We start from the raw sequence: 25,998 nt of genomic DNA, 5'->3' as shown, positions 1-25,998 counted from the left end.
AAACACATCAAACAAAAATGCTTAGGTATGAATTTTCTTGACTTGGTGACCTATTATGGAACTTGGCTTGTTATGAACTGATACACACGATGATGTTTGCACATTAAGCTGCAATTCTCTATTTAATCACAGGGGATTGCCTCGCCAATTCCCACTATCTCCAAAATGCTTTTATGGCTGTACGTATGTGTCAAGGCTTCCATAAATATACACCCATTTTCCTGCCAAGTCTTTCTTTATACATCCCGTTTTCCATCTCAGATGGTACCTATGCACATTCCAGACCAGTCGGGGTGAGGAAGGGTGGACAAAATAGTAGAAGTAAGGGAAGAGAGAGTTATGGAGTGCAGATTGTGACAGAGGAAGAAGGAACATGTTGGAGAGGACTGGATGGAAGGAGAAGGAAGGGAGAGAGAGAAGGATAGAAAGTGATGGTCCAAGAGATAGAGGGGGGTGACTGCAATGTTCGATGTTGTGGTGGTACGGGTGAAGATCAGGTCCAGAACATTGCCCGCTTTGTGAGTCGGAGGAGAGTGGTTGAGGGTGAGGTCAAATGCTGTCAACAGCGAAAGGATGCAGGAGGAATGCAGCCTGTCTGATGGAAGGTTGAAGTCACCAAGGAGAATGAGTGGGTTTCCTTCAATAGGGAATTGACTCAGAAGGATGTCGAGCTCATCAATGAAGTGATCTAGGGAACCTGCAGGGCGGTAGATGACAATGATAAGAAGCTTGGTGGGGAAAGACACTGTAATGGCATGAAATTCAAAAGAGGAGATGGAAAGTGTGGAGAAGGAAAGTGGAGTGAAACGCCACTCTCGAGACATTAGTAAACCTGTGCCACCACCCCTGCCAAGACGCCTCGGAGAATGGGTAAATGAAAAGGCAGAGGACAGGGCAGCCGGAGTCGCCGAGTTCTCAGGGGTGATCCATGTTTCTGTCAGAGCCAGGAAGTGTAGGAAGTGGAGGGATGCTAATGCTGAGATGAAGTCAGCCTTCTGGACAGCAGATTGGCAGTTCCAGAGCCCTCCTGCCACCACGATATGTGATAGTGAGAAGCATTGTGAGTCAGTGAGGTTGCTGAGATTGTGACGTCTGTGATTGTGTCGAGGAGATCTGTGGGATATGTGGACAGGAATTGTGAAGCACATTTCAGATGCTTGATTTGTGGATGTATGAGATAAAGGATTGAGATAATATGAGAAGATATTTAGCTGAGTTTATGAAGTCCTGTAGGTGAGATGTAGATGAACTGATTGAGAACACCACCAAACCTGGTTGATTACCGTCATCCTAATTTAACTCAGTTCATTAAGTGCTGAGCCCGCCCCTCAATTCACACCTAAGGTCAGGGTGAAACTACACCTGTAGTGAGTAATTACCACTACCAAGCAACTAACAACTAGGTTTAGACAAAAAGCCTTGAATTTCACAGAATGTAAGACAAACGTAAATGAACTCAGTCTACCTTAACCAACCAGATGATAATCCAACGAGACAAACCAAAGCACATTTAATACTATTGTTAATGTTATTATATTAATACTATTAATGTTATCTCTAATGTGCTTAATTTTCTCGTTAAAGAAATTCATGAATTCATTACTACTGTGTGAGCAAATCTGAGCATTGGTGTGACTTTTATTTCTAAGTAGATCTGCAATTGTACTAAAAAAAAAAACTAGAATTATTTTGGTTAATTTCTATTAGGGTTGAGAGATAAGATGTCGGAGCAGTAATAAGTGCTTTTCTATACTTGAGAAGGTTCTCCTCCACTGCGCCTTGACATCTCTGCATGAAGAGGCAATCAATTAATCAGTCAATCAGTCAGTCAGTTAAACAGATCTAATGTTCTCATTCATTCATATAGGCTTTTTCCAGGAATACAGGCATGAAGTTCCACCTGAACGTTACATTAATTAATAGGACATACAATAAAATGTACTTACCTTCACTGCGATTCATGAATGGCTTCTCTGCAGGTTGAATAAGTGTGTTTTCCTTGATAAGAATCTAGTCCTGGACTAATCCAGAACTAAACTTTAGTGTCATCTCTGAAACGCTGAAACTCCTAATCTACCACCCGCTATAGCTAACTAGTTAACAAAGTGACAATAAATAATAAAAGCAAATAATAAAGAATTTAAAAAGTGTCAGCAAAATGCTATAAATGTAAATAATTAGCCTTTGTGGTTGAATATATTTGTTAATATTTTATGCGTCCGACTTATAGTGTTGTAATTTACCTCTTTGTGTCCTTTCCTTAGAACATACGTAAAACAACATAACCAAGCACCTGCATATCAAGTATAGTCATGGAACTGGTACCTGTATATAAACCTAACAATAAATACCCAAAGGCAACATGTGATTAAAGTGTAAACACAAGGCACTTGGTGACACGTTGACAAAACAAAAACAAAAACATGAAGCCACGTGGGCAGTGGCACCACGTAGTGTTACCATTTATTTTTGTAATATATTTTTTATACCAATTTTAGAATAAACTTATTTTAATACATTTTTATAATACATTAGACTATAGAATATAATAACACTAAAGTTTAAAATAAAGTTAATGTTTTATAGTGCTGATAAAAAATAAAAACAATCTGAAGAAATATGATGCATATATTGTACAGATAGTGTTTTGTTAAGAGTTTATTGGTATGAACTCTGATCTCATGTTCAGTTGAATAATAACTATGGAGCAGAATCAGTAAATGTATCTCACCATTTTATTTGTTTGGTTTACTCCTTTGTCAGTAAGTTATTGTATGGATTAAAAAGATGGTTGTGTATTATTTGTTTGACATTGTCTTTTGTTGTAGCAGAAAGCTGTAGTCAGAAGTGGATGAGAAGTGGAACTTTGTGCTTTAAGTCAAAGTAAATGTAATGTGTGTTGTAATTGTCCAGTAGAAAGAAAAGAACACAAATATGTATATGTTGGAGAGGAAGCAGTTGTGAAGAAAGACAACAAACGTACACCCATTTTTAGTTTTGTACTGGAGGTTGTCTTTTTAGTCATCCTAGAGGAAATGGAGAAACACTCAAGATAACTGAACCAGAAATATCACAGACCAACATCTCTGCATACATTTAAAATTGCATTTATTTAAAGATTTTTTTTCTCAGGAAGTAATAAGTGTCAGGAATGCTGGATGTCAGACAATCCCAGGTTGGAGAGCAAATGTGCAAACATGGTCCTGAAGGTTTCTGTTGCTTACAGAGGCCGTAAGGCAACTGACCGTGGTCATCTACAGAGCAGGTGAAGTCCATTCATTTCACATGCACAGGTGTAGGTGCTAAGACACAACAGACAAATAAAACAAATCTGAACAGGACTATTGCCTACAATGACTGTTTCTTCACTAATTATGAAATACAAGGTTAATTTAGCAGTTTTATATGTAATCTCTTTCTTGATTCTTTTGCTGCAGTTTTCGTTACAGACTCCATTCTCAAATATCCTTAGATGTGCCATCATTTAGTACATTTTCTAGTTTATCAGATGAAATGCTAAATGATACACAGAACCTAATAGAAAATTAACTCAAAACTCTAGTATTTGGGGGTGAAATAAATGTCAAAAGAAGTCATTTTTTTTAACCCATTGATGCAAGGTCCCCTATGATCACCTGTCTGTTGTCCCAACTGGTCAAGCCCACAGTTCCTTCTCCCTGTTAACAACAGAGAGAAATAAATCTTCACGACAGATGTTTCTTTCTGTCCAGGGGAAGTAGAGGCAGCCTGGCCAGCCTGGCACTTGTCCTGCCTCTTGGTTTTTTGCTCATTCTTGCACGGCCGGGGCACACGGTTGCGACGTGGCACCAGGGAGGGGGCAGGCGGAGCTGCGCGCCCAGCTCCGCTCTCTACCTTATGCAAGGTCGCCCTCCTGATGAGCAGCGGTTTGTGGCAGCTCAGGTCATGCTGGTGCTGGGAAGCTTTGACCTTGGAGGCACACTGACGGGCTGACGTTAGCCTCTCCAGGTCCTGGTAGAGGACCTCACCCACTTCTGGCCTGGTGTAAAATGTGGAGTTCACCTCACTGTGCTTGTCCTGCACCTTTCCTGGGACTTCCCTGACATGTTTGTGGGGGACATGCAGGGTCACAGCAGGCTTGGGGCTTTTTTGTTTGAGAGCAGCCAGCTTTGGGTGGAGGGCGGGTAGCCTTGAGATGGATGGAGCTGGTGGAGTGTGATCAGCCTTCACACTCACAGCACTGCTCTTGGTGTGTGGCTCTACAACCAGAGAAGGGAACCGAGATTTGCTGCATCGCTGACCTTCATCCAGGAGTCTGCCTGTTGACTTTCCACCATTTTTTCCATCCGTGGCCTTCAGCAGTGCTGCTAATGTTGTGCCCATGCCAGTTTTTCTCAGGTTTTGAGAGACTTGAGGTTTATATTGCTTCCTCTGGGGCACTCCAGAAATTTCTGGGAAATAGATGCTGCTTCCTCCTCTGTGCGAATTAACGAAATGAAAAGGAGAAATATTTGGGTTGGCCATTGCCTCTGTAGGGCTTTTTTGTGGAGCTGGGATGGTCTTCACATCAGGGAAGAAGTTCTTCTTTGTACTTCCTGTTCCCCTCATGTTGATCTCACTGGGGAAAACCAGAAAATATATTAAATCTTTAAATACTTTACAAATAAATATTAAATTATACCTCTAAACTGTGTGTGTTTCATTCGATGTCATCGTACATGTGTACACGTTCGTGTTAGTGTTATTGTTCATTGTTTACTGGTTGTACTCGTTGTGTGTGTGTCTGCCTGTCCCTATGTTCACGCTGCAATGGTTTGTTACATATGAGTGCAGTTACCGTTGATTACTAATCTTTTGTGTCTAATAAATGTTTTTCTGGGATGAGAGAGGTCTGTGAGTTCTGCTCCTTGCCCTGCAGGACTCGGACCATGACACTTTTCTTAATCTATTCAATATTCTCTTAAGATGATCAGCACACAAGTAACAATTTTAATTTGTTCACGGACATATGCGTAAATTATGATGGGGATGCTACATGTCACTACGGTTGAAAATGAGATTGTAACATTCCTAAATGGCTATTTTTATCCACACCACTTTTTGAAAGTAAAAATGTTAATGTTTCATCTACAAGCAATCTTTCCTTCATTTATTAGTTAATTTAAGTAACACGCATGTTTTAGTCATCGTGTTTCTAATGACAGAATCTGAAAACGTTCATGATTATTATTTGAAAACTCCTATAATTTCACACAATGTCAAAACGCAGCGCAACAGATATTTCGTGAAACGAAAATTATTTTTAATCAAAATACAAAAGTTGCATTACAAATATATTTTAAACTACATTGCTGATACTTTTCAATGCCCACAAGTATACAAACGCCATAAATGTGGACTTTCTTCCTTTTAGACCAAGCGCTGATTTAAGTGAACGCACGTGCCATCGATGATAAAAGGGATGCGAATTTGAGGGACATCAGAAACAAATCCAAAACCCAGCACTTTTCAAGAGAAATAATACGCTTTGTATATAAACACACGACGTCTCAATCTAAATAACACATGGAAATTATTTCCTTTATGCACTCTTTTCATATAGACGTTTCCCAGTTTGCCTTAAAGAGAATAGTTAGGCCTACCTTTGATATCGGAGAAATCTATAACTGACAATAATCCAATTTATCCACAGGAAAATGTGAAATAACAATTGTTGAATATCCTTGTAGTTCGTAGTTTGGTTTGTCCAGTTTGCGCAATCTGTCGAAATGGTAACCATGACACCAGTTAAGCCTTTTTATATATCTGCTTCTGTGACGTCACAAATAGCAGGTGTGATGACATAAACACGGCTGTCTCGTTTTAGTATTACTAAAATGTACTACTGGGCTGTGTATTACTGGACCTTTTGATTGATAGTTAGTGTAAGTTAAAATATCTTATTTCCTCTCAAGCGCAGAGGTTGCTTAGGCATTAATATATTAGGCCTATCCAGCTATGCAACTGTTCATCTTATTTGTTTTTGATGCATTTTTTCAATGTATAAACCATTCACATATACACGGTAAATGTGCATAAAATTTCTTGTATTTCTAATATTAATTGAATGTTTTGCCCCCTCAGTCCCTTAACAATATCACATCATTCGAGCTCTGTTCACTATTTTATGTGGCGCATTATAAGAACCCACATGTAAATCTCCCCATGCTGACAAAACTGCAAGTAACATATTTTCTTCCTCATCTCCCTGATGCTTTTTGTTTAATCTTGCTAGCTATTATTATTATTATTATTATAATTATTATTATTAACATTTATATAGCACCTTTCTCAGACTCAAGAACACTTTACAAGCAGGTATCAGCTGTTATAGTCACTCACATGCCGATGATTAGTTAACATGCTACCTTAAACTTCAACCTAGATTTTGGTGTTTTTTCTCCTCCTGTAATGGTACATTGAAACTGATTAGATTTCTTTGGCTAAAGCAATGTCTTCATTAAGGCCCATTTCATGTGAACTTGTTTCTTTCTTTTTCTTAACTAAATCTGGCAGACAACCTTAATAATCATTCCTTTTACACTTTGACCAGGTGGCTAAATTCACTAGGTTAGCTAGCTACCCTGAATCATCAAGAATTGATTCAGCAAACAATCAGGATAGATTTTCATTTCGTTTTGATTCAAACATGTCAGGACAAAATAGCTAAGTAAAGGAAATAGCTAGGTTAGGTAGTTAACCACTCAAAGTAGCTTACTTTAGGTAGATATTGGTCAAAATGCACTCTTAACTAGTTACACTAGCTAGCAGCTGTGATTATGCTGTGATAAACAAATATTGACAATCATAGATTTTAGATTCCTCAAAACAACTATTCTATATTTTGTTGACATCTTTGCATGTTCTGGGTCTTCATTTTTACATATGCAGAGCACTAGTGCAGTGAGGAACAAAGTGCATCAAAAATTCTGGTTGTGCATAAGTAACCGGCTAAGGTTTTAGGATTTGACTTTTAAGACAAACAGAAATTTTGATGCAGACAAGAGAGGCATGTCTTGTTTTTGAGAGGCAAATTCTTGCTCTTTTAGAAAGATTCTTGTATATTATTGGTATTACAGCTTTTTTGATGTACAGCAATAACAAAGACCTATTAATGAATAACCAGCTAGAATTTGCTTTAAAATGTAATTTGCTTTGAATAAGAGCGCCTGCCAAATGCTGTAAATCTTAAGATCTGTTCTTGGAATGTATCCTGGACACTGATGTAAACTATCAAAAAATTTATCAGGATATTCTGCTTTGTTCAGTATTGAAGTGTCTGCAAATTGTTTTTAACTTATTAGTTGCCAAAAAAATAAATAAACAAAAATAAAAAATGGAAAGACACACTGCAGCATGTAGGAGCATCTTTAATGGGTATGTTATTATTTATTCCAGCTCTGAACCCACATATTTAACCAAGCATGGAAAACTGCATAAAGGAAAGCAAGGCAGAACAGACTGAAAACTTTCAAAATATGCCAACATTCAGGCAAGCTTTCGAAAGAGAAACTGTCACATACAGTGATACGTTGAGCCAGTGCATAATGCAAGAAAGAGTGAGATAACTGGGATTAACAAATGTCTACAAAAATGAATGTAAAACTTCACATTTGAAGCTTTGAAAAGCTAATACGATTAAAGACAGCTCCATATAGCATGATTTTAACAAAATGAAATATAAAGGATAGAAAAACAACAGGAACACACGTGTGAAGTGCCGACACCTTGCGTGTTACGTGAAATGGAACTAACAAGTAAAACCAAAACGATCGTGACAAATAGGATAAAGAAACACTTAGTTTTAATAAACAAACAAACACTGAACAAAATCAAAGACAGACAGCAATACCGGGTAAGCATTTACGGGAAAGGCAGCGTAGACGGCAAACACAGAGGGAGAGCACAAATGAGATGTAAACAAACAAAACAGGAGCAAGGAGCTAGGTGTAACACAGGTTCTTATCACAAACACAATGAAAGACAAACACACTCTAACCAAAACAAAGCGAAACAAAGACCGACGAGAACTAACCAACAACCAAGAGAGACATATTATCAAACACATATCAACGAAGGCACAAGGAGAAACAAAAGCTAACCATAAGTGAGGAGAAACAATAACTGTCAAACAAGATACATAGGAACGTTTTTTTTTTTTATAAGACTATAATCAGGGATGCATCAGAAACAGTTGGAGACAAAGGGGAGGAGACAGGCAACCATAGAGAATGACAAAACCCCAGAAGTTACTAGGTTGCCTGGGAAACGGGGAATGCTCCGGTCTGTAGACGTGACAGGCACACAGCATCATGGGAGTCACCTTGCTCCCCTCCACTCTCCTGACTGGATCCCACGTCAAAGATCAGAGCAGATGTCACATATATAAATATACACTGTCATGGCATGGCCCCCTCCTCCTAGACTCCTCGCTGTTTGTTTGACGTCACGTGTGTGTGTCTTCATTGCCACACCCCACCCATGTGTCATACCTGTCTCTGGTTATCTCCCTTGTTAATGTGAGAACTATGACAACAGTAGTCTCCGGTCAGACGTGGATTCCGATCGCTTTATGTACTCTTCAATGAAGGTGAAGGAGTCCCTCCACGAGGATCCCACTTTTGGGGTTGGAAATGGAATCAGGAAACTCCAATGACGATGAGCCCCTTGAGTCTAAGCCTTCACCCAGAGCACTCTCATCAGCAGTCTCATTCAGAAATACCTCACATTATTTTCAGACGTTTCCACTCGTACAACTGTCCTTCAGCATGACATTGATGTTGATTCTCATTCACCCATTAGACAACACCCATATCACACCAATCCCCAGAAATGTACATTGCTAAATCAAGAAACCAAGTATTTGTTAGAAAATCATCTTGCTATCCCTAGTGTTAGTGCCTGGTGTTCCCCATGCTTTCTGGTGCTAAAACCAGATGGCACATACCGCTTCTACACTGACTACAGAAAAATTAATGCAGTTATTGTTTCTGGTTCCTTCCCAATGCCTAGAATGGAGGATTGTGTGGATAAGATGGGGTTCAGCTAGATTTGTAAGTAAGCTTGATTTACTTTAGGGATATTAGCAAGCTCCATTAACCTCTCATGCATCTGACATTTTGGCATTTGCTACCCCTGACTGTTTTCTACAATAGACGGTAATGCCTTTCAGTCTTAAAATGCCCTTCTACCTTTCAGCGTTTGATGATTATGATTTTAGATGACGTGCCTAACTGTGAAGTCTGTTTGGATGATGTGGTTGTGTATACCAAAACTTGGGAACAACATGTACAGTTGCTTGATCTTGTTTTTAAGAAGCTATTGGATGCCTCCATTGTGCTTAATCTTGAAAAATGTGATTTTGGTAAGAGTGAGGTTGCCTACTTGGGGAAACTGGTGGGTTGTGGTAGTGTGCGTCCTATTGATGCCAAAGTACAAGCAATCAAGTATTTTCCTGCCCCAGAGATGAAAAGACAACTCCGACGCTTTTTGGGCATGGCAGGTTTTTATCGTTGCTTTTGTAGGAACTTCTCTGATGTTGTTTAACCCCTCACAAATTTGCTTTGTGACACCACCCTTTTTGAATGGTCACAACCCTGTCAAGATGCATTTGACTCAGTGAAAGCTGATTCAGCACTCCTGTTCTAGCAACCGCTGATTTTACTCGTCCTTTTACACTTGAGGTAGATGCCAGTGGTAGTGGAGCCGGTGCTGTCCTCCTGCAAGAGGACTCACAAGGTCTAGATCACCCTATTTGTAATTTTTCTAGAAAGTTTGTGAAACATCAGCTGGCCTATAGCACTACTGAGAAGGAGGCCCTTGCGCTCCTCCTAGTGTTACAACATTTTGAGGTGTACCTTGGTGGTCGTCCGGGCCCCATTACCATATACACTGATCACAATCCGCTCGTGTTCTTGCAGAATATGGCTAATGCCAATCAACGCTTAATGCGTTGGTCTCTGATTAAACAAGTGTTTAATATTGACATCAAACATAAAAAGGGTTCAGAAAATGTAGTGGCAGATGCTCTTTCCAGATGTTGACGTTTTGGGCATGTTTTGTTGTTTGTGTATGGGGAGGGGTGTTACGGAAAGGTGTGTGTGTGTGTGTGTGTGTCAGTGAGAGAGGATAATGACTGTGTGTGTGTGTGTGAGAGGATTCTGATGGTATGTGTGTGTGCGCGCGCGTGTGCATGAGGATACTGACTGTGAGTATGATGATATTGAGTGTGTGTGTGTGTGTGTGTGTGTGTGTGTGTGTGAGGATACTGACAGCGTGTGTGAGAGGATACTGACAACATCCTCTCATGCTGTGTGTGTGTGTGTGCTTGCGTGTGAGAGTGAGAGGATATTGACTGTGTGTGTGTCTGTGTGTGCCTGTGTGTATGTGAGAGAGAGAAAGTCAGTAACTCACTGTAGTTTCTCCAGTTTACAGTGTGGATCCTCCAGTAGAGCAGAGAGCTGCTTCACTCCTGAGTCTCCTGGTTTATTGTGGTTCAGATTCAGCTCTCTCAGGTGTGATGAGGGGTTTGACCTCAGAGCTGAAGCCAGAGCAGCACAACCTTGATCTGTAATACAGCCTGTAGAGAGAAGGAGAAATTCCTCACACTTACAGATCAGTATACATACACATGTTGTGATAGTGATGCAGTGATGGTGTGTGTGTATATAGAGAGAATGAGTGAGTGAGTGTGTGAGTGAGTAAATGTGAATCTAATTAATACAGTGATGGAATGTGTGTGTCAGAAAGAGGAAGAGGGTAATAGCAATTATATCTGTGTGAGCCTGAGAGAGCAGCGTTTGTGGGTGCAGCCAGGAGCTCATATTAATAGAAGACGAGAAGCTACTCTTTAACAAAGTTGCTCTTTTAGAGACACACTATGCAAGGCCTTCAATATCAGTTTCAATAATCTTGAACAAGGGAAATGTAAAATATTACCATGTATTCACTGAATAAACATGGATCAAAGATAAATAAATAAAGATTTATTTATTTAGTAAAGACTTGCTTAGTAAACTATGATTATTTTCAGACACAACAGTGACTAGTCAGAGAGAAGACCTGTCATTTCTTTTTTTAAACAGTTTTAAGGGATTGCTTATATTTGCCAGGTGTCACGGTTGGCCGGGCATCCAGAAGGAGGGACACGCCCACTCCTGCTAGGGAGCGCACTACATCCCTGCCTTGTTCCCAGTCCCCTGCCTACTAATCACCTTCACCTGTCCCGTGTTCTCTCTCTCTATTTAAACTCACAGGTCCTGAGAGAAAGCGCTGCACATTAGTGGAACGCCGGACTACTCACTTCCACCCTGTACATCGCTACACAGAGTGTTAGGACTGAGTATCGTTGATAATTTGTTGTGGTTTTTCACGTATTGACAATGCAGAATAAAGAGCACTTTGGCTCAACCTTGCCTTTCGCTTCCTCTGTGCCGCCACCATCACAACAGGTATTTATGTTTTCAGGTTTGTCCATCAGCTGGTTTGAATATGTGGACTATTATGGGTCATATACAGAAGACTGAACCCATTATTCTGAGTTGTAGTCCAAACTCTGGTCTATGTAGTTTTGTTCTCATCTTCCCCCACTGCTGTGCTCATCTTTGTTCTCACTGTCAGCGGGAGGGCAGGAGCAGAGTCCAGCGCTGGTTTGTATAAAATGGGAAAAAGTCTCATTTAAATACGAGGAACAACAACCAGTCCACAGTCCAAAAAGCAAACAGTGTTAACAGGCAAAGGTCAGCACTAGGAAGACCAAACAGCAGACTTTGGTAAAAAGGGCAGACACACAGAAACAGAAACATGTTCAGGAAAAGTGGAAAAAAAAAACAAGACTACTTTGCATACACCAGCTCAGAAATACAACTCAGATGAGTAATTTTCTAAAGTTAGTTACACATTCTCACCTACACTGGGCTACACAACAGAATTTACTCTAATATCTTTGTAATTATAATTAATTCAGGTAAATTTATTATGTTTTACACATGTTACATCTTGGCCTGCATCTGTTTCCATAACTGGCTGTGAAAATGTGAAAGAGAATGTTAATGTGGGTAAAAGAGAGATGGATGTGTGTGTGTGTGTGTGTGTGTGTGTGTGTGTGTGTGTGTGTGTGTGTGTGTGTGTGTGTGTGTGTGTGTGTAAATTCTTTAGGATTAATGAGTGGTTCAGCTAACACCTTAAATAGTAATTAGGGTACATGATACATTAGTTACAAAGGGGTTTAGGAAACACTTACAAATTAACAAAAGTACCTTATGATGGAGATCATGATGTACTAACACCAGTGCAGTAATGTGTTTATGAATGAAAATACTCACACAGCTTTTCTGGATGCTGTGACCACTGGAAGCAGTCTCAGTAGACATTCCTCTGATGGGTCATATTTACTCAGGTCAAACTCATCCAGCTCCTCTTCTGAGTTCAGCAACACAAACACCAGAGCTGACCACTGAGCTGGAGAGAGACTGGCTCCATGGAGACAATGGTCACCTCCTCTGCTTAGGTATGTCTGGACTTCCTGTACTAGAGAATGATCCTTTAGTTCATTCAGACAGTGGAACAGATTGATGGATTTCTCTGGAGAGGGATTCTCCCTGATCTTCTCCTTGATGTAGTTGACTGTTTCCTCTTTGCTGTGAGAGCTTCTTTTCCTCTGTGTCAGTAGGCCTTGTAAGAGAGTCTGATTGGACTCCAGTGAGAGACCCAGAAGGAAGCGGAGGAAAAGGTCCAGATGTTCATTCTCACTCTGTAAGGCCTTGTCCACTGCATTCATAAGGAAGTCAGACATGGTTGATCTTTAAAGAGACCTTTCTTTTGCTGTTTCAACACATTTTTTTTCTTTTTGGAGATGAAGGAGAGATATGCATATAAAGCAGCCAGAAACTCCTGAATGCTCAGATGCACAAAGCTGAACACCTTCCCCAGGTGAAGCCCAGACTCCTCTCTGAAGATTTGGGTACACACTCCTGAGTACAGTGACACTACTTTGACATCAATGCCACACTCTCTTAGGTCTTCCTCATAGAAGATCAGGTTGCCCTTTTCCAGCTGTTGGAAAGCCAGTTTTCCCAGTGCCAGAATTGTCTTTTTAGTCTGTTGAGGATCAGTGTCAGTGTTTCCATGGTACTTTCTATCCTTGTGTTTGATCTGAAAGATCAGAAAGTGTGTGAACATTTGAGTCAGAGTCTTGGGGATCTCTCCACTCTCTGCTTCACCCAACATTCTCTCTAGAACAGTGGCTGCAATCCAACAGAAGACTGGAATGTGACACATGATGTAGAGGCTTCTTGATGACTTCATGTGTGTGATGATTTTGTTGGCCAGGCTCTGATCACTGATTCTCTTCCTGAAGTACTCCTCTTTCTGAGGGTCACTGAACCCTCGTACCTCTGTTACCTGATCAACACACTCAGGAGGGATCTGATTGGCTGCTGCAGGTCGAGAGGTTATCCAGAAGAGAGCAGAGGGAAGCAGATTCCCCTTGATGAGGTTTGTCAGCAGCACATACACCGAGGTCGACTCTGTTACATTCCACAAGTTCTCATTGTTCTGGAAATCTAGAGGAAGTCGACACTCATCCAGACCATCAAAGATGAAAATGACTTTGTAAGCATCACAGTGTATTAATTGTAATTGTTTTGTTTCTGGGAAAAAGTGATGAAGCAGATCCATCAGACTGAACATTTTCTCCTTCATCAAATTCAGCTCCCTAAAAGGAAGTGGAAATATGAAGAGGACGTCCTGATTTGCTCTTCCTTCAGCCCAGTCCAGAATGAACTTCTGAACAGAGACCGTTTTCCCAATTCCAGCAACTCCTTTAGTCAGCACTCTTCTGATGGGTTTGTCTTTAAAGAGGTCATTGCATTTGATGGGTGTCTCCTGTGTTGCTGGTCTCCTGGATGCTGTCTCAATCTGTCTCACCTCGTGTTCATTATTGACCTCCCCACTCCCTCCCTCTGTGATGTAGAGCTGTGTGTAGATCTCATTCAGAAGAGTTGAGCTTCCTTGTTGGGAAATTCCTTCATTAATTCTTTTAAATGTATCCATTAGTTTGTGTTTGAGATTTCGTTGATATTCAGAGAATAGCTCTAATAAACAGAAGAACATGATCACAAATATTTTATTTTCTTGTTATCTTTGATGTTGAAGTTTATCAAAACCATTTATCAAAACCATGAAACACTTTGCACAAACACAGAGGACAAAATTTAGTTATAGTGATACTGTCATCATAAAGCCATGATCCAGAGCTCTTACTGGTCTGTAGTGTGTTAGCGAGGTCTATCTGGTTCATGTTCCCCAGCACATGCAGTGTGATCTTCAGCGCCCCCTCTCTGGCACTGCTCTGATCCTCCTCATCCTCCATCTCTCTCTCAGAGCATGCTGGGTAATCTGGACTCAGCAGCTTCTTAAACTTCTTCAGCTCCTTCTTCACCGGAGAGACGACTTTGTGCTCCAGCTCCTGGTTAGGAATAAACAGCAACAGACAATCAAAAAAACACCACCATGTTACAGAGAGAGATCACTACATGATTTTGTTTCATGATGGAGAACATTCTGGCAGTGTTTGGGTAGTTACTTAAAAAAAGTAATGCATTACTCATCACTTATCTAAAATTGTAATGGGATTACTGTACTCATTACTTAATGGAAAAAGTAATCTTATTACTTCTGTTACATCCTAAAACCCAAATATACTAGAAATCACCCCCACACTTACATACCTTGAATATGGACTCCAATTGTTTTCTGTAGGTGAGTTCTGCTTTTTCTCTTTGTACACTGTGGACAAACACAACAGACCTTTATGGAGGAATATGTAGCACATTCATACCTGCACAACACATGATTATACAGACAAGTAGATATTATACAAGATTATATATTATCAACACTTGTGTTTCTGCATTTCATAATAGATCTGTGATGCTGCCTGGTGTGCGGCAGCAGAAAGGATCAGGATGCAGGTGTGAGTGTAGAAACTCAAAAAGGCATTTAATAGAAAGTGAAAGTAAAGCAAATGTGCTAAACACATTCAGCCACAAGAAAACAAAGGTCAACAAACAAGAACAGGAAGACAGGAAACAGGAGAAGTATATACATGGAGGAATCTGGGAAGAGAACAATGCAGAGACTAAGGACAAGTGGCTGAAATGGCAGGTGGAGTTAGGTCAGAAAGTGGCAGGAATGGTGGGTGGAGTTAGGCTGAAAAGTGGCAGGAATGGTGGGAGGAGTTAGGCTGGGGAGTGGCAGGAATGGTGGGAGGAGTTAGGCTGGGGAGTGGCAGGAATGGTGGGAGGAGTTAGGCTGGGGAGTGGCAGGAATGGTGGGTGGAGTTAGGCTGGAGAGTGGCAGGAATGGTAGGTGGAATTAGGCTGGGGAGTGGCAGGAATGGTGGGTGGAGTTAGGCTGGGCAGTGGCAGGAATGGTGGGAGGAGTTAGGCTGGAAAGTGGCCGGAATGGTGGGAGGAGTTAGGCTGGGGCTTTAGCAGGAATGGTGGGTGGAGTTAGGCTGGGGAGTGGCAGGAATGGTGGGAGGAGCAGGGAGAAGGACAACACACAGATGCAACAATAAACAAAGGACGACACGGGAAAGCAAAACAGACAAAAGGGCTCCTTTACAAGATGATTTGTTTGAAAATAAGTACATTTTATTTATAGAGCACATTTACCACAACAGCAATGATCAAAGTGCTGTGGAAAGTTAGGAAAAATATCTTAACAAAAACCTGTGAAATGTAAAACAAAAGGAAATGTGCCATCAAACATAAACATGGACAGAGAAATGAAAATGTCAGAGTAAAAAGAAGTGTTTGAAATCTGCACAAGAGGGAGCAGAGCTGATATTCAGAGAAGGACTGTTCCACAGCCTCAGTGCTGCAACTGAACAGACACAGTCACACTTCAGCTTCAGTCGAGACTGTGGAACAGACACAGTCACACTTCAGCTTCAGTCGAGACTGTGGAACAGACACAGTCACACTTCAGCTTCAGTCGAGACTGTAGAACAGACACAGTCACACTTCAGCTTCAGTCGAGAATGTAGAACAGACACAGTCACACTTCAGCTTCAGTCAAGACTGTGGAACAGACACAGTCACACTTCAGCTTCAGCCGAGATTTTAGAACAGCCAACAGCTGATCTGAACAACTCTGAGTGCCAGTGAGTAGATGACTTGTTCCTAAGCATGAACAAAGAATTTGATTTTGGGAAATTTCTCTGAACTTGTAAAAATTATTCCTAATAACAGAATTGATTTGCTGATCAAATCTGAGCTCTGGATCAAAGATAACACCAAGATTTTTGTATTTCTAGGAATAATACAAGCAGATTAATCAACTGTTACACAAGTGTTAACCCCTCACTATCTATGTTTACATGTACACCCATGATCTTATATTAGTCTACAACTGTCTTACTTAGATATGATCATGTTAATATTACAGTCTGATTGTTATAGTGTGACATAGTGTCTTAGTTGACCTAAGCTTAGGCTGATTAAAACACGTGTTCTAGAATAATATTAGCCAGACTATGTGCACATGTAAACACACACTGATCCACGGACTAAACATTTGTGCTACATTTCTGGCAAAGCCTGATAAACATATTATACATATATTGTACATACATTGTTTTATATATATATATATATATATATATATATATATATATATATATATATATATAGAGAGAGAGAGAGAGAGAGAGAGAGAGAGAGCGAGAGAGAGAGAGAGATATTTCCTTATGTACCCCTGTTTTTTTCCCTCAGTTTGGACAGAGCACTCTCAAACCATTTCACTGCGAGTTATCTATGTACATGACAAATAAACCAAACTTGAAACTTAAACTGTAATCAAGAGAGTTTGTTTTTGTCTTGTCATTAAAAGAGGAGCTCAGCAATGTTCAGTAACAGCATTACTACTGTAACTAAATCCAGCTCATCTACCTACAGCTTGATCCTGCCCCAACTCCTCTTCTTAAGTGTTCTTCTGCTATTTCTCCCATGTCTTCTCATTAATGCTTCCCTTCGGATTCTGTCCCTACAGCTCTCAAAACCTCAGCTTTAACTGCCATTCTTTATAAAACAGGACTAAATGCTGCACTACTTGATAATTACTGACCCATTTCCAGTCTCCCCTGTCTAATCAGGGTTCCAGCCTCTCAACTGCAATCTTTCTTAAATACTCAGGATCTATTTGAACCTTTCCAATCTGACTTCCATACTATGCACAACACTGAGAGAGCCCTGTTACATGGTTTCAATGATCCCCTTCTCTCTACTGACTCTGGTGCCCTGTGTGTTCTCCTCCTTCTAGATCTTCTAGATAGAAGTGCTGTGTTTGACACAATTAAACCATAACATACTTATCAGCTGCCTCTCAGACATTGGGATTACTAATACAGTTCTTGAATGGTTTATCTCCTATATCTCTAATAGATCACATTTTGTCACACTTGGTAAACACAAATCACACACTGTTATCGTTACCCAAGATGTTCTCTAGGGATCGGTGCCTGGTCCTCTCCTATTTAATCGATATGTTGCCCCTTGGTCAGATTATCCGCAGGCATGGTCTCCGTTTCCACTGTTATGCTGATGACACTCAGATTTATAGTAACACCAAAGGTAACACTACCTTACCACTTCCTGCTTTACTCTCTTGTATCAAAGATCTCAAACAGTGGATGAACATAAACTTCCTAGAGTTAAATCCTTACAAAATAAAATTTTAGTTATTGGTTCTAAATCCATAATCGCTAAATTAACTGATTTTAAACTCAGTCTAGATGGGTCTTGGTCAAATCATCAACTGCATTTTGGAACTTTGGTGTACTCCTTACTCTTTCAACCCCACATCATGTCAATGGTTAAAAATGCCTTTTTTTTTACAGTCACAATATCAGTAGACTTAGGCCCATGCTCTCCAGACAAGGTGCTGAAACTCTGGTTCATGCTTTCATCACATCCCATCTTGATTACTGCAACTCTCTCTTCATTTACATCCCAGAATTCTCTTAGATGTTAAAAAATGTCAGCCCACAACACCCCAATTCTACATCAGTTACACTGGCTCCCTGTCCCTCAACACATTCAGTATAAACTCGTCCTGCTTACATTCAAAGCTCTGCATGGTCTTGCACCTCCCTACTTAGCTGAACTCCTACATCCATACTGCTCCACCCATACACTTAGGTCTTCTGATGCAGGTCTTCTCTCTATCCATAAGTTAAGATTGGTCTCTGTAGGGGCAGATATTTTAGTGTCATGGCCTCAAAACTAAAACTATGGATGAACTGATGGAGCTCATGAAGGGCTTCATAATGAGCTGAGTGAGTTTGATCAGGTGGGATTGGGAGTGAGGAACACTGTCCTAAACCAGGAGATCATCAACTCTCATCAGAACACTCTCCCTCTCTGAAGTGTAAGTGGAGGACTCCATCTTACCTGAGCTCAGGAGAACAGTCACATTCCCTACATCATCCTAACCTGAGCTCAGTAGAACAGTCACATTCCCTACATCATCCTTACCTGAGCTCAGTAGAACAGTCACATTCCCTACATCATGCTTACCTCAGCTCAGTAGAACAATCACATTCCCTACATCATCCTTACCTGAGCTCAGTAGAACAGTCACATTCCCTACATCATCCTTACCTGAGCTCAGTAGAACAATCACATTCCCTACATCATCCTTACCTGAGCTCAGTAGGACACACTCCCTCTCTGAACTGACGTTTAGGGTCCATCGACTTGTCACTCTTCATGGACACACAGCTGGGTTCCGGGGAGTCTGATCTCTTACCCTGCATCAGACTAACATACACAATTAAAAACATATTGTTTTAATGCCAAAATACTAATGTGTGTATAAATGGTGCAAATATAAATTAATATGTATTTATCTCTATCGATGGTCTATCAAGACCATCACCTCTCATCAGAACACGTTCCCTCTCTGAAGTGTAAGTAGAGGACTCCATCTTACCTGAGCTCTGGAGAACAGTCACATTCCCTACATCATCTTTACCTGAGCTCAGAAGGATACACTCCCTCTCTGAAGTGTAAGCGGAGGACTCACTCTTACCTGAGCTCAGTAGAACAGTCACATTCCCTACGTCATCCTTACCTGAGTTCAGTAGGATACACTCCCTCTCTGAACTGTAATGGAATGTCCATTGACTGGTCACTCTTCATGGATACACTGCTGGGTTCCGGGGAGTCTGATCTCTTACCCTGAATCAGACAAACATACACAATTAAAAAGATATTATTTTAAGGCCAAAATACTAATGTGTGTATAAATGGTGCAAATATAAATTAATATGTATTTATGTCTATCGTTGCGATTTTTATTGAATGTTTTTTAAAGAATTCATACAAAGATGTTGAAAACACTAAATTCGTTATTATGTTTCTTGTTATTTACTAAGTGATCTTCAAGTTGACCAGAGTTATACCAGAGAGCATCTTTACATTACTTTACATTGCATTACGCTGGTCTTAAACTTTCTGAAGATTATACTTATGTTTCATCTTTGTATTGTGCATTGTGTCTCGGTCTCAGTAGAGACAACTGTTTCTGGCAGTATCTGATTTAAGATTGTTACCTGCTGGTACTATTCAAGGGTTTTGTGAATGGATATCAAAGCACTTTTAAGAGGTCTGTGTGGCTAAGAACATCTACTAAATGCAATAAATATAGATTTATTCAGATATCCCAAGTAAATAAGTGCACAAACCTATGCACTGCAAGTATGTTTATTTATGTTCTCTCACCTGTCTCCTTTCTGTGTGTGCTGTTCCCCAGAGACACGTATTTTGGAGGTCATGTCTCCTCCTACAGATTATAGCTGTACACCTGCAAACACGCACATGCAGATTAATAATCAGAACACATATTCAATTACAATATTTACATTTACTGCATATGGCAGACACCCTTGTCCAGAGAGACTTACAGAAGTGATTTGTTGTGTCGCTACAAAAAACATAAATAAAGCACCTTTGTAAGTCGCTCAGGATAAGAGTGTCTGCTAAATTTTATAAATGCAAATGTAAACATCCTCATGTGAGCACAGAGAGGTTAGTGTCAAGATCACTACCAGGCTAAAGCCCTGGCTAAACTGCAAAAGAGGGCAGTAAAGATGTGTTTTTATAATAAGTGCATACTCCAAATCACTGTCACACAAATAAACAGCGCAGAACTTCATAAATTATTAGCTAGATTTACATGCGCACCGTTGGTACAATACTAGTCTGACACTGTTAGTTGAACTAACACACGATCGTATAAAATCACTGTCTTAGCCAGTTCAAAACACGTAGCCGAGTTGGACGTGTAAACATGTTCTGTCAGATCTACTGGTTCACAGTCCGAACTGCAGCCAAGATCTCCGTTTAACGAGTCACGACCAAGACATTCACGCGCTTTAATCAATCACGATCAAGACATTCACGCGCTTTAACGAAGCACGACCAAGACATTCACGCTTTAGCTCGGAATGCGCCTATAAGCGAGACATTACAGTATTTTCTCGCTTAATGTTCTCAAAAGAGAAACAATCATTCATGTTTTTGAAGAGCTTTGGTGTAGACAGGCACCTTTACTAACTTTATAAGTACAAAATATAGTTTATTAAAATGAGCAAATAATGCATAAAGTTTAAACTGTAATCTTACAGCACTAAAACAAACTCAAAAACGTGGGTGTAGTGAACAGTATCACTCCAAAGTGGAAAAGAAGACAGAGGCAGGAAAAATGTGTTCTATAAGTGCATAGTGGGTCACAGACTAACTCAATCACTGTCATACAAAGAAACAGTGTCGAAATATCACTTAATAATATTACTAATAAATATTATAAATATTACTTCTTTAGTTACACTGACATGCACACTATTGGTACAATACTAACCTCACACTGTCAGTCTAATTACGACATGATCGTGTAAACAGCACGGTCTTAGCCTGATAAAACAACTAGTCTACATCTAGTTGGACACCTAAACACTTACTGTTAGATCTACTGGCTCACAGTCCGAGACATTTGTGACACTTCCTGCAGTACGACGCCTGTTCTATTTGCGCAGTTTGTTTCTGCGGAGAGGACAAAATAGAAATATATGAAGTATATAGTGCGTTTATTAGTACTTTTTATACAGTTCATGTAAACATGTTGATTCGGAACAATTTCTTAGATGAGCCTAGAACGACTTTAGTTTGGTTATTCTGAATCAGACGACCTCAGTTCTATTGCTCTATTTCGCGTAAACGAAGACACCTACTGCAACAGAATAGCGGCTAAAAGCTTTACGTTTTCAGACATTAACCTCGTTAATATTCAATTCTGTTAATATTAAATTTAAGAACTTGTTCTTTGAGTAGTATAAGTTCATATAATTCTTGATTGACAGCTCAGATTCAGATACTCAACGGCTTTGTTTTCTAAAGATATTTGCATTCCGCTTCTTAAAATGGAGCACAAAAATTTCACTTTCGCGTTAAACCGGACTGAACCGGTTTTGTCAAGGATAATTGCTTTTTAGGGGCCGGACTGCTGTGACCAGTCACAACACTTTATCCAACCTTCTGCGGGAGAGAGAAATCAGAGCTACAGTATAGAACTGTATTTAAATAACACAGAATAGCGTAGAACAGTGACAGTAAATTACCAAAGGATTTTGACTGTGGGAGAATTTTGTTTGTCATGGAGCTTATACAGCACAGCTGTTCTGAGCAGACGTTTACTTAGGTTTTCACACACACACTCACACACACACACACACACACACACACACACACACACACACACACACACACACACACAGAGAGAGAGACAGGTTATTAGTTTGTGTGTAATACCTATTCTGTGCTCACAAACTCTATATAAAATGACTATTTTTTGTCATTAAGTTTCGTTTCTAGCATATACTCGCCTGAGATGACAGTTCAAACCATTTTGAGTGTTTGAATTAACCATTTTAAAATGGTATCTTGGGTCTCTCCTCTGCTGATCGCCATGTCCAGAGCATATGCCCAGTGATGTAGTGGTATAAGACAGTATGTGAACGTTTAGTTTGTGCCAAGACATGTATCTGAGAAGAAGACGAGCCAAAGACGTTAATCAGGCAGATCTATTTACTAGTAGGTAACATCTAAGGTCAAGGTTATGATGGAGCTGTAGACATAAGTGAATGTTTTAAGGGACTTCAGACAAAAATTCTGAATAAAAGGTCAAAACACGACAAGGGACATAATCTGCATTAATTGGCAAAAGCGCAAAATCAAACATCTGTTTTGTTTTTTGTTTTTTTCACACAGTATTGACGTGTAACTCGCAGCATTCACGGATCTCCTTTGCTCGCATGCAAAATCTACATGTGCTCACTCATATTTGCTCTGCTCTCGCTTACATTTACTTTGCTCTGCTACAAAACTGCTTGCACGTGTTTAGATATATCCTGCTCTTACACAAACTTGCTCTTCTGCACACACAAACACATACTGTACGCTCGCGAATGTTTTTGTGTTCTTGCGCACAAGAACACAATTCTTTAATTTCATTATTATTAACTGTGAATGAAAAGGAAAGTCATTCATGATCATGATACAAATGTTATTATAAAACAGTTAGAACTTTAAAATAATTGCGGCACATTCATATACATAATATTATGTGCCATTTCACAAAACAAAAATATGAATGTATTTAACACATATTGTTCTTATACTGTATAATATGTATGACTGTGGAATTTGCTCAAATAGATAAAGAAATAATATGATTTGAACTTACAGTAATATGCTCTGCTATATAAAGGAAAATTACCAATCTGCTATCATTTAGTGTTAGTAACCAACTTTGGTAGAGTACAAATTCAGTCATTAGCCACATTATTTACCACTAATATCTGTAGCTCTGAAATTGACCACCTTGTGGTTTCCGTTACGTCTCCTTCATGATCATGTTTATCAGAGGCATGGCAATGGTTTTACTGCTTGATAAAAGTCAGACACTTAAAGTCAAATTGCCACTGCTGGCGTTACTGCGTCAGCGAACTGTTCCACTAAGACGCATTAATGTAATTATGACATCACAACCTAAGGAAAGTGTAAGTTATTTAAAAGCGTTCCAACACACTAAATACCTACATGCTTTTCTGAAGGAGGACAAGGTGATTTTCAAGGTATAGTCCGACCAGAATTATTGGATATTCTAATAGTTTTCAGCAATAGTATCAATATTACTTGCATTATTTATTATATCATTAAATTAAGTGCGCCGTTAATTATAGAAATATCTAAAATATTTTATATTATCCGTGTATCCCCTGGATTCAGGAACGATCGTGAAAGGCCAAATTAAATCAATAGAGAAACATGATGAGTTTTCCTCAACATGGGAAATTGTTGACCAGGAACAAAACGTGGACACTAAAAGAAATGACGCAGGTATGCAATTTTACTGCCAAGCTGAAAATATAATATTTGTCTGTCTGAACATCCATCCGATCTGTTTGCTCTTTTTTTTAATCCAGACGATATCCGAGCTGCAGAAGGACAACTTTAACCTGCGCATGCGTATATGCTTCCTCAAGTATGAGCGCGGCTCGCAGAAGTGCAGCAGTTGTACAGAACAGATTTACAACGCGGCAGAGGAGCGTTTCCCAGTGGCGACGCAGCAAAACTTAGACGTGAGGAGACCCGAGTCTAGTTTTTGTAATCAGAGCCGGTTAATTGAGCGGACGAGACTGGGGACACTTGTTAATCACACTCCGCACCTAGATAAATGGAGGGCGCTAAAAAAAATCTAAATACAACTTGAAAAGGCAATAAATTGACCTTCTCAAATGCATAAATTATTCTGCCCAAGCCTCTTTATTCTCTTCCTTTTTAGAATAGTTTTAACTGCTACTGCAGTAGCAGGACCAGACACGTGTCTTGAATTGAATTATTTCTTCATTTCACGTAATGCTCTTCATCCACCTGTCAGGAGCTGAGCAGGTGCAGAGAGGAACTGGAGAAGATGGAAGCGCTTTTCCATCAAGAGAAGACGCTCCGCCTACAGCTAGAGAACCAGCTACAAGCCTACACATTACAAGACCCGCCCTCTGAGGATCAGAGCCAATCAGAGGAAACCATTGAAGAGCTGCACAGGTCGGTACAGGCCTATATTTAATTCTGATAAGAAACATTGTTCATGGAAGATTTCCCAGTTAGAAACTCGGGCTGTTTCTCCAGGACAACCACATCAAAACAACAAAATTATTTGACATATTTCCATTTTAAATGCTAATTTCTGACCACTTAAGTTAAACCTTAGGGCCTTCATTAAACAATAATAATCCTTAGCTAGTAAATTGCTGTACTTTAATTATAGAAGAAATTATCCTTAGAAATGCTTTGTTTTTTATTCTTAGCAAAAGACAATTATATTATAGTACCTAGTCCTGAGCTGGCACACACCATTCTAATGTCACAGTGATTTCAGTGGAGTTTCTCCATGTAGTTCCATGTAATTGGAATGTAATTCCAAGATGAATCTGTGTGCAGAGAGTCCATCTCATAGCTCTAAATGAACATGTGAAATAAAATGTAGCCTAATCGAGTGTGTGTGTGATGGCTGTCAGGTACATAGAACAGCTGCAGGGGGAGCTCAAGGCTCAGAACACCATAATCAATCAGCTGAGGAACAGGAGCACCAATCAGAGCAGTGGACACCAGCCTGGCCACGCCCACAACTCCACACTCACCACCCTGAGAGAGGATGACATACGTGTGAGTGTGTATGTGTGTGCAGGTGCATGTTCCTGCATACATGTATGCTTATTAAACTGTTACTTTAAGACACTAAAAACTTTAATGTTTTAATTAGGCTATGAGAATACATTAAAAATTATAAATTGTATACTATATAGGGAAATCCATTTGTACTAAATGTTTAGTATATTTGTACTCTATGTATTCTCTCTCTCGCTATTTAGGATCTGAAGAACTTGTTGGAGTTGAAAGACTTTGAGCTGCAGGAGACCAAAATCAATCATGAGGCCAGTAAAAACGACCTCCAACAGGTCCTGATGGACAAAGAGAAACAGATTCAGGTGGGTGTCTCCAAACACATGGCAACCTACAGGTAAAAACAGGCGTCCAAAAATATGCTCTTAATACAAAAGACCTATAGAGCCTCATTTAACCCCTGCCTGAACTCTGACCCCTGCAAGAGAAGGACTCTGCACCAATATTCCTCATCACACCAGGGGGGGGCAGCAGGGAGTAACACTGCAGCAGGGGGTGTGTGCATTTATGAGGGTGATTGTTGATGTGTGTGAGCAGGGGCTGCATGACATTCTGGAAGGTTACATCCAGGATCTAGCTGAGAAAGATGCTGCGCTAGCAGAGAGCAGGTCAGAGCTGAAGAATCTGGAGGCTGATGTGAGCAAACTCACTCTACAGCTTGAGAACAGAAAGCAGCAGTTCCAGGTAGCAACCCGACGTTTCATTCAGTCAGACCAGGTGCAGGGCGGAGTTTAGTGTTTTTAACATACTAAAAATACACCTGATTCACAACTCATCTGATATAATGGACCAGTACTCTAAAGATTAAGACTAGGTTTAGTCTGGATGCAAAGAATGGTTCCTTAAGTTGAATTGACTCTATTGAATCTCACACTCTGAATTTGATGTTTATTTACTTTGTTCATGTTTATATTCAGACTAAGGAGCTAAACTAAGGTTTAGAAAGGGAAGTGATGCAACTAGTGCTGTCCTAGACAATAAAATGTATAATATAATTTACCCAACATAAGACATTTCTGATTATTTCAGTATAAGGGCTCTGATCCTTGTTTGGAGTCATTATTTCTAACTACTGGTTTCTCTGTGTTTATGATTGCACACACACATACAAGGAAGAGGATCCAATTGCAAGAGGTTTTATAGTGAAATCAAACAGATCAGAGGGGTCAGGCAG

At 39.9% G+C, this 25,998-nt stretch overlaps 2 protein-coding genes and 2 long non-coding RNA genes across 4 annotated transcripts in view; 1 reads left to right on the top strand and 3 right to left on the bottom strand.

The window, feature by feature from the left end:
- Positions 1-10,583, bottom strand: part of LOC145652859 (uncharacterized) — a 185,152-nt gene extending 174,569 nt beyond the window's left edge. Inside the window, exon 1 of the long non-coding RNA XR_014119130.1 lies at positions 10,432-10,583. This is a non-coding gene — a long non-coding RNA (uncharacterized LOC145652859). The remainder of the gene's footprint in view (positions 1-10,431) is intronic.
- A 226-nt stretch (positions 10,584-10,809) lies between these two features.
- On the bottom strand, positions 10,810-12,814 carry LOC145652838 (NLR family CARD domain-containing protein 3-like). The gene is made up of 2 exons (XM_081704543.1): positions 12,342-12,814; positions 10,810-11,663 (listed from the first exon to the last, which is right to left on the bottom strand). The coding sequence occupies exons 1-2, from the start codon at positions 12,809-12,811 to the stop codon at positions 11,594-11,596; spliced, it is 540 nt and encodes a 179-aa protein (XP_081560669.1). The 5' UTR covers positions 12,812-12,814; the 3' UTR covers positions 10,810-11,593.
- Positions 12,815-14,746: 1,932 nt separating this feature from the next.
- Positions 14,747-19,267, bottom strand: LOC145652856 (uncharacterized). The gene is made up of 3 exons (XR_014119126.1): positions 19,156-19,267; positions 18,726-18,842; positions 14,747-14,805 (listed from the first exon to the last, which is right to left on the bottom strand). It is a non-coding gene; the product is annotated as an uncharacterized LOC145652856 (long non-coding RNA).
- A 4,338-nt stretch (positions 19,268-23,605) lies between these two features.
- LOC145652998 (uncharacterized) overlaps positions 23,606-25,998 on the top strand; it is a 29,804-nt gene continuing 27,411 nt past the window's right edge. Inside the window, exons 1-3 of the mRNA XM_081704871.1 lie at positions 23,606-23,722; positions 25,013-25,129; positions 25,362-25,460. Coding sequence (XP_081560997.1) covers positions 23,606-23,722; positions 25,013-25,129; positions 25,362-25,460 — 333 coding nt within the window. The remainder of the gene's footprint in view (positions 23,723-25,012; positions 25,130-25,361; positions 25,461-25,998) is intronic.

The sequence above is a fragment of the Electrophorus electricus genome, chromosome 21 (genome assembly GCF_041902795.1).
Source record: "Electrophorus electricus isolate QZ-2024a chromosome 21, ASM4190279v1, whole genome shotgun sequence".
Classification (NCBI taxonomy): domain Eukaryota; kingdom Metazoa; phylum Chordata; class Actinopteri; order Gymnotiformes; family Gymnotidae; genus Electrophorus; species Electrophorus electricus.
The sequence above is the reverse complement of the archived record's forward strand: the minus strand, read 5'-3'. Positions and strand labels throughout refer to the sequence as shown.

Bases quoted from the DNA above. Each gene is read 5' to 3' on its own strand.
- LOC145652838 (XM_081704543.1), bottom strand. From the start codon at position 12,811: ATGTCTGACTTCCTTATGAATGCAGTGGACAAGGCCTTACAGAGTGAG. The intron at 11,664-12,341 runs GTGAGTATTTTC...TATACAAACCAG, and splicing joins ACAGCATCCAGAAAAGCTGT to CGCTGGACTCTGCTCCTGCC.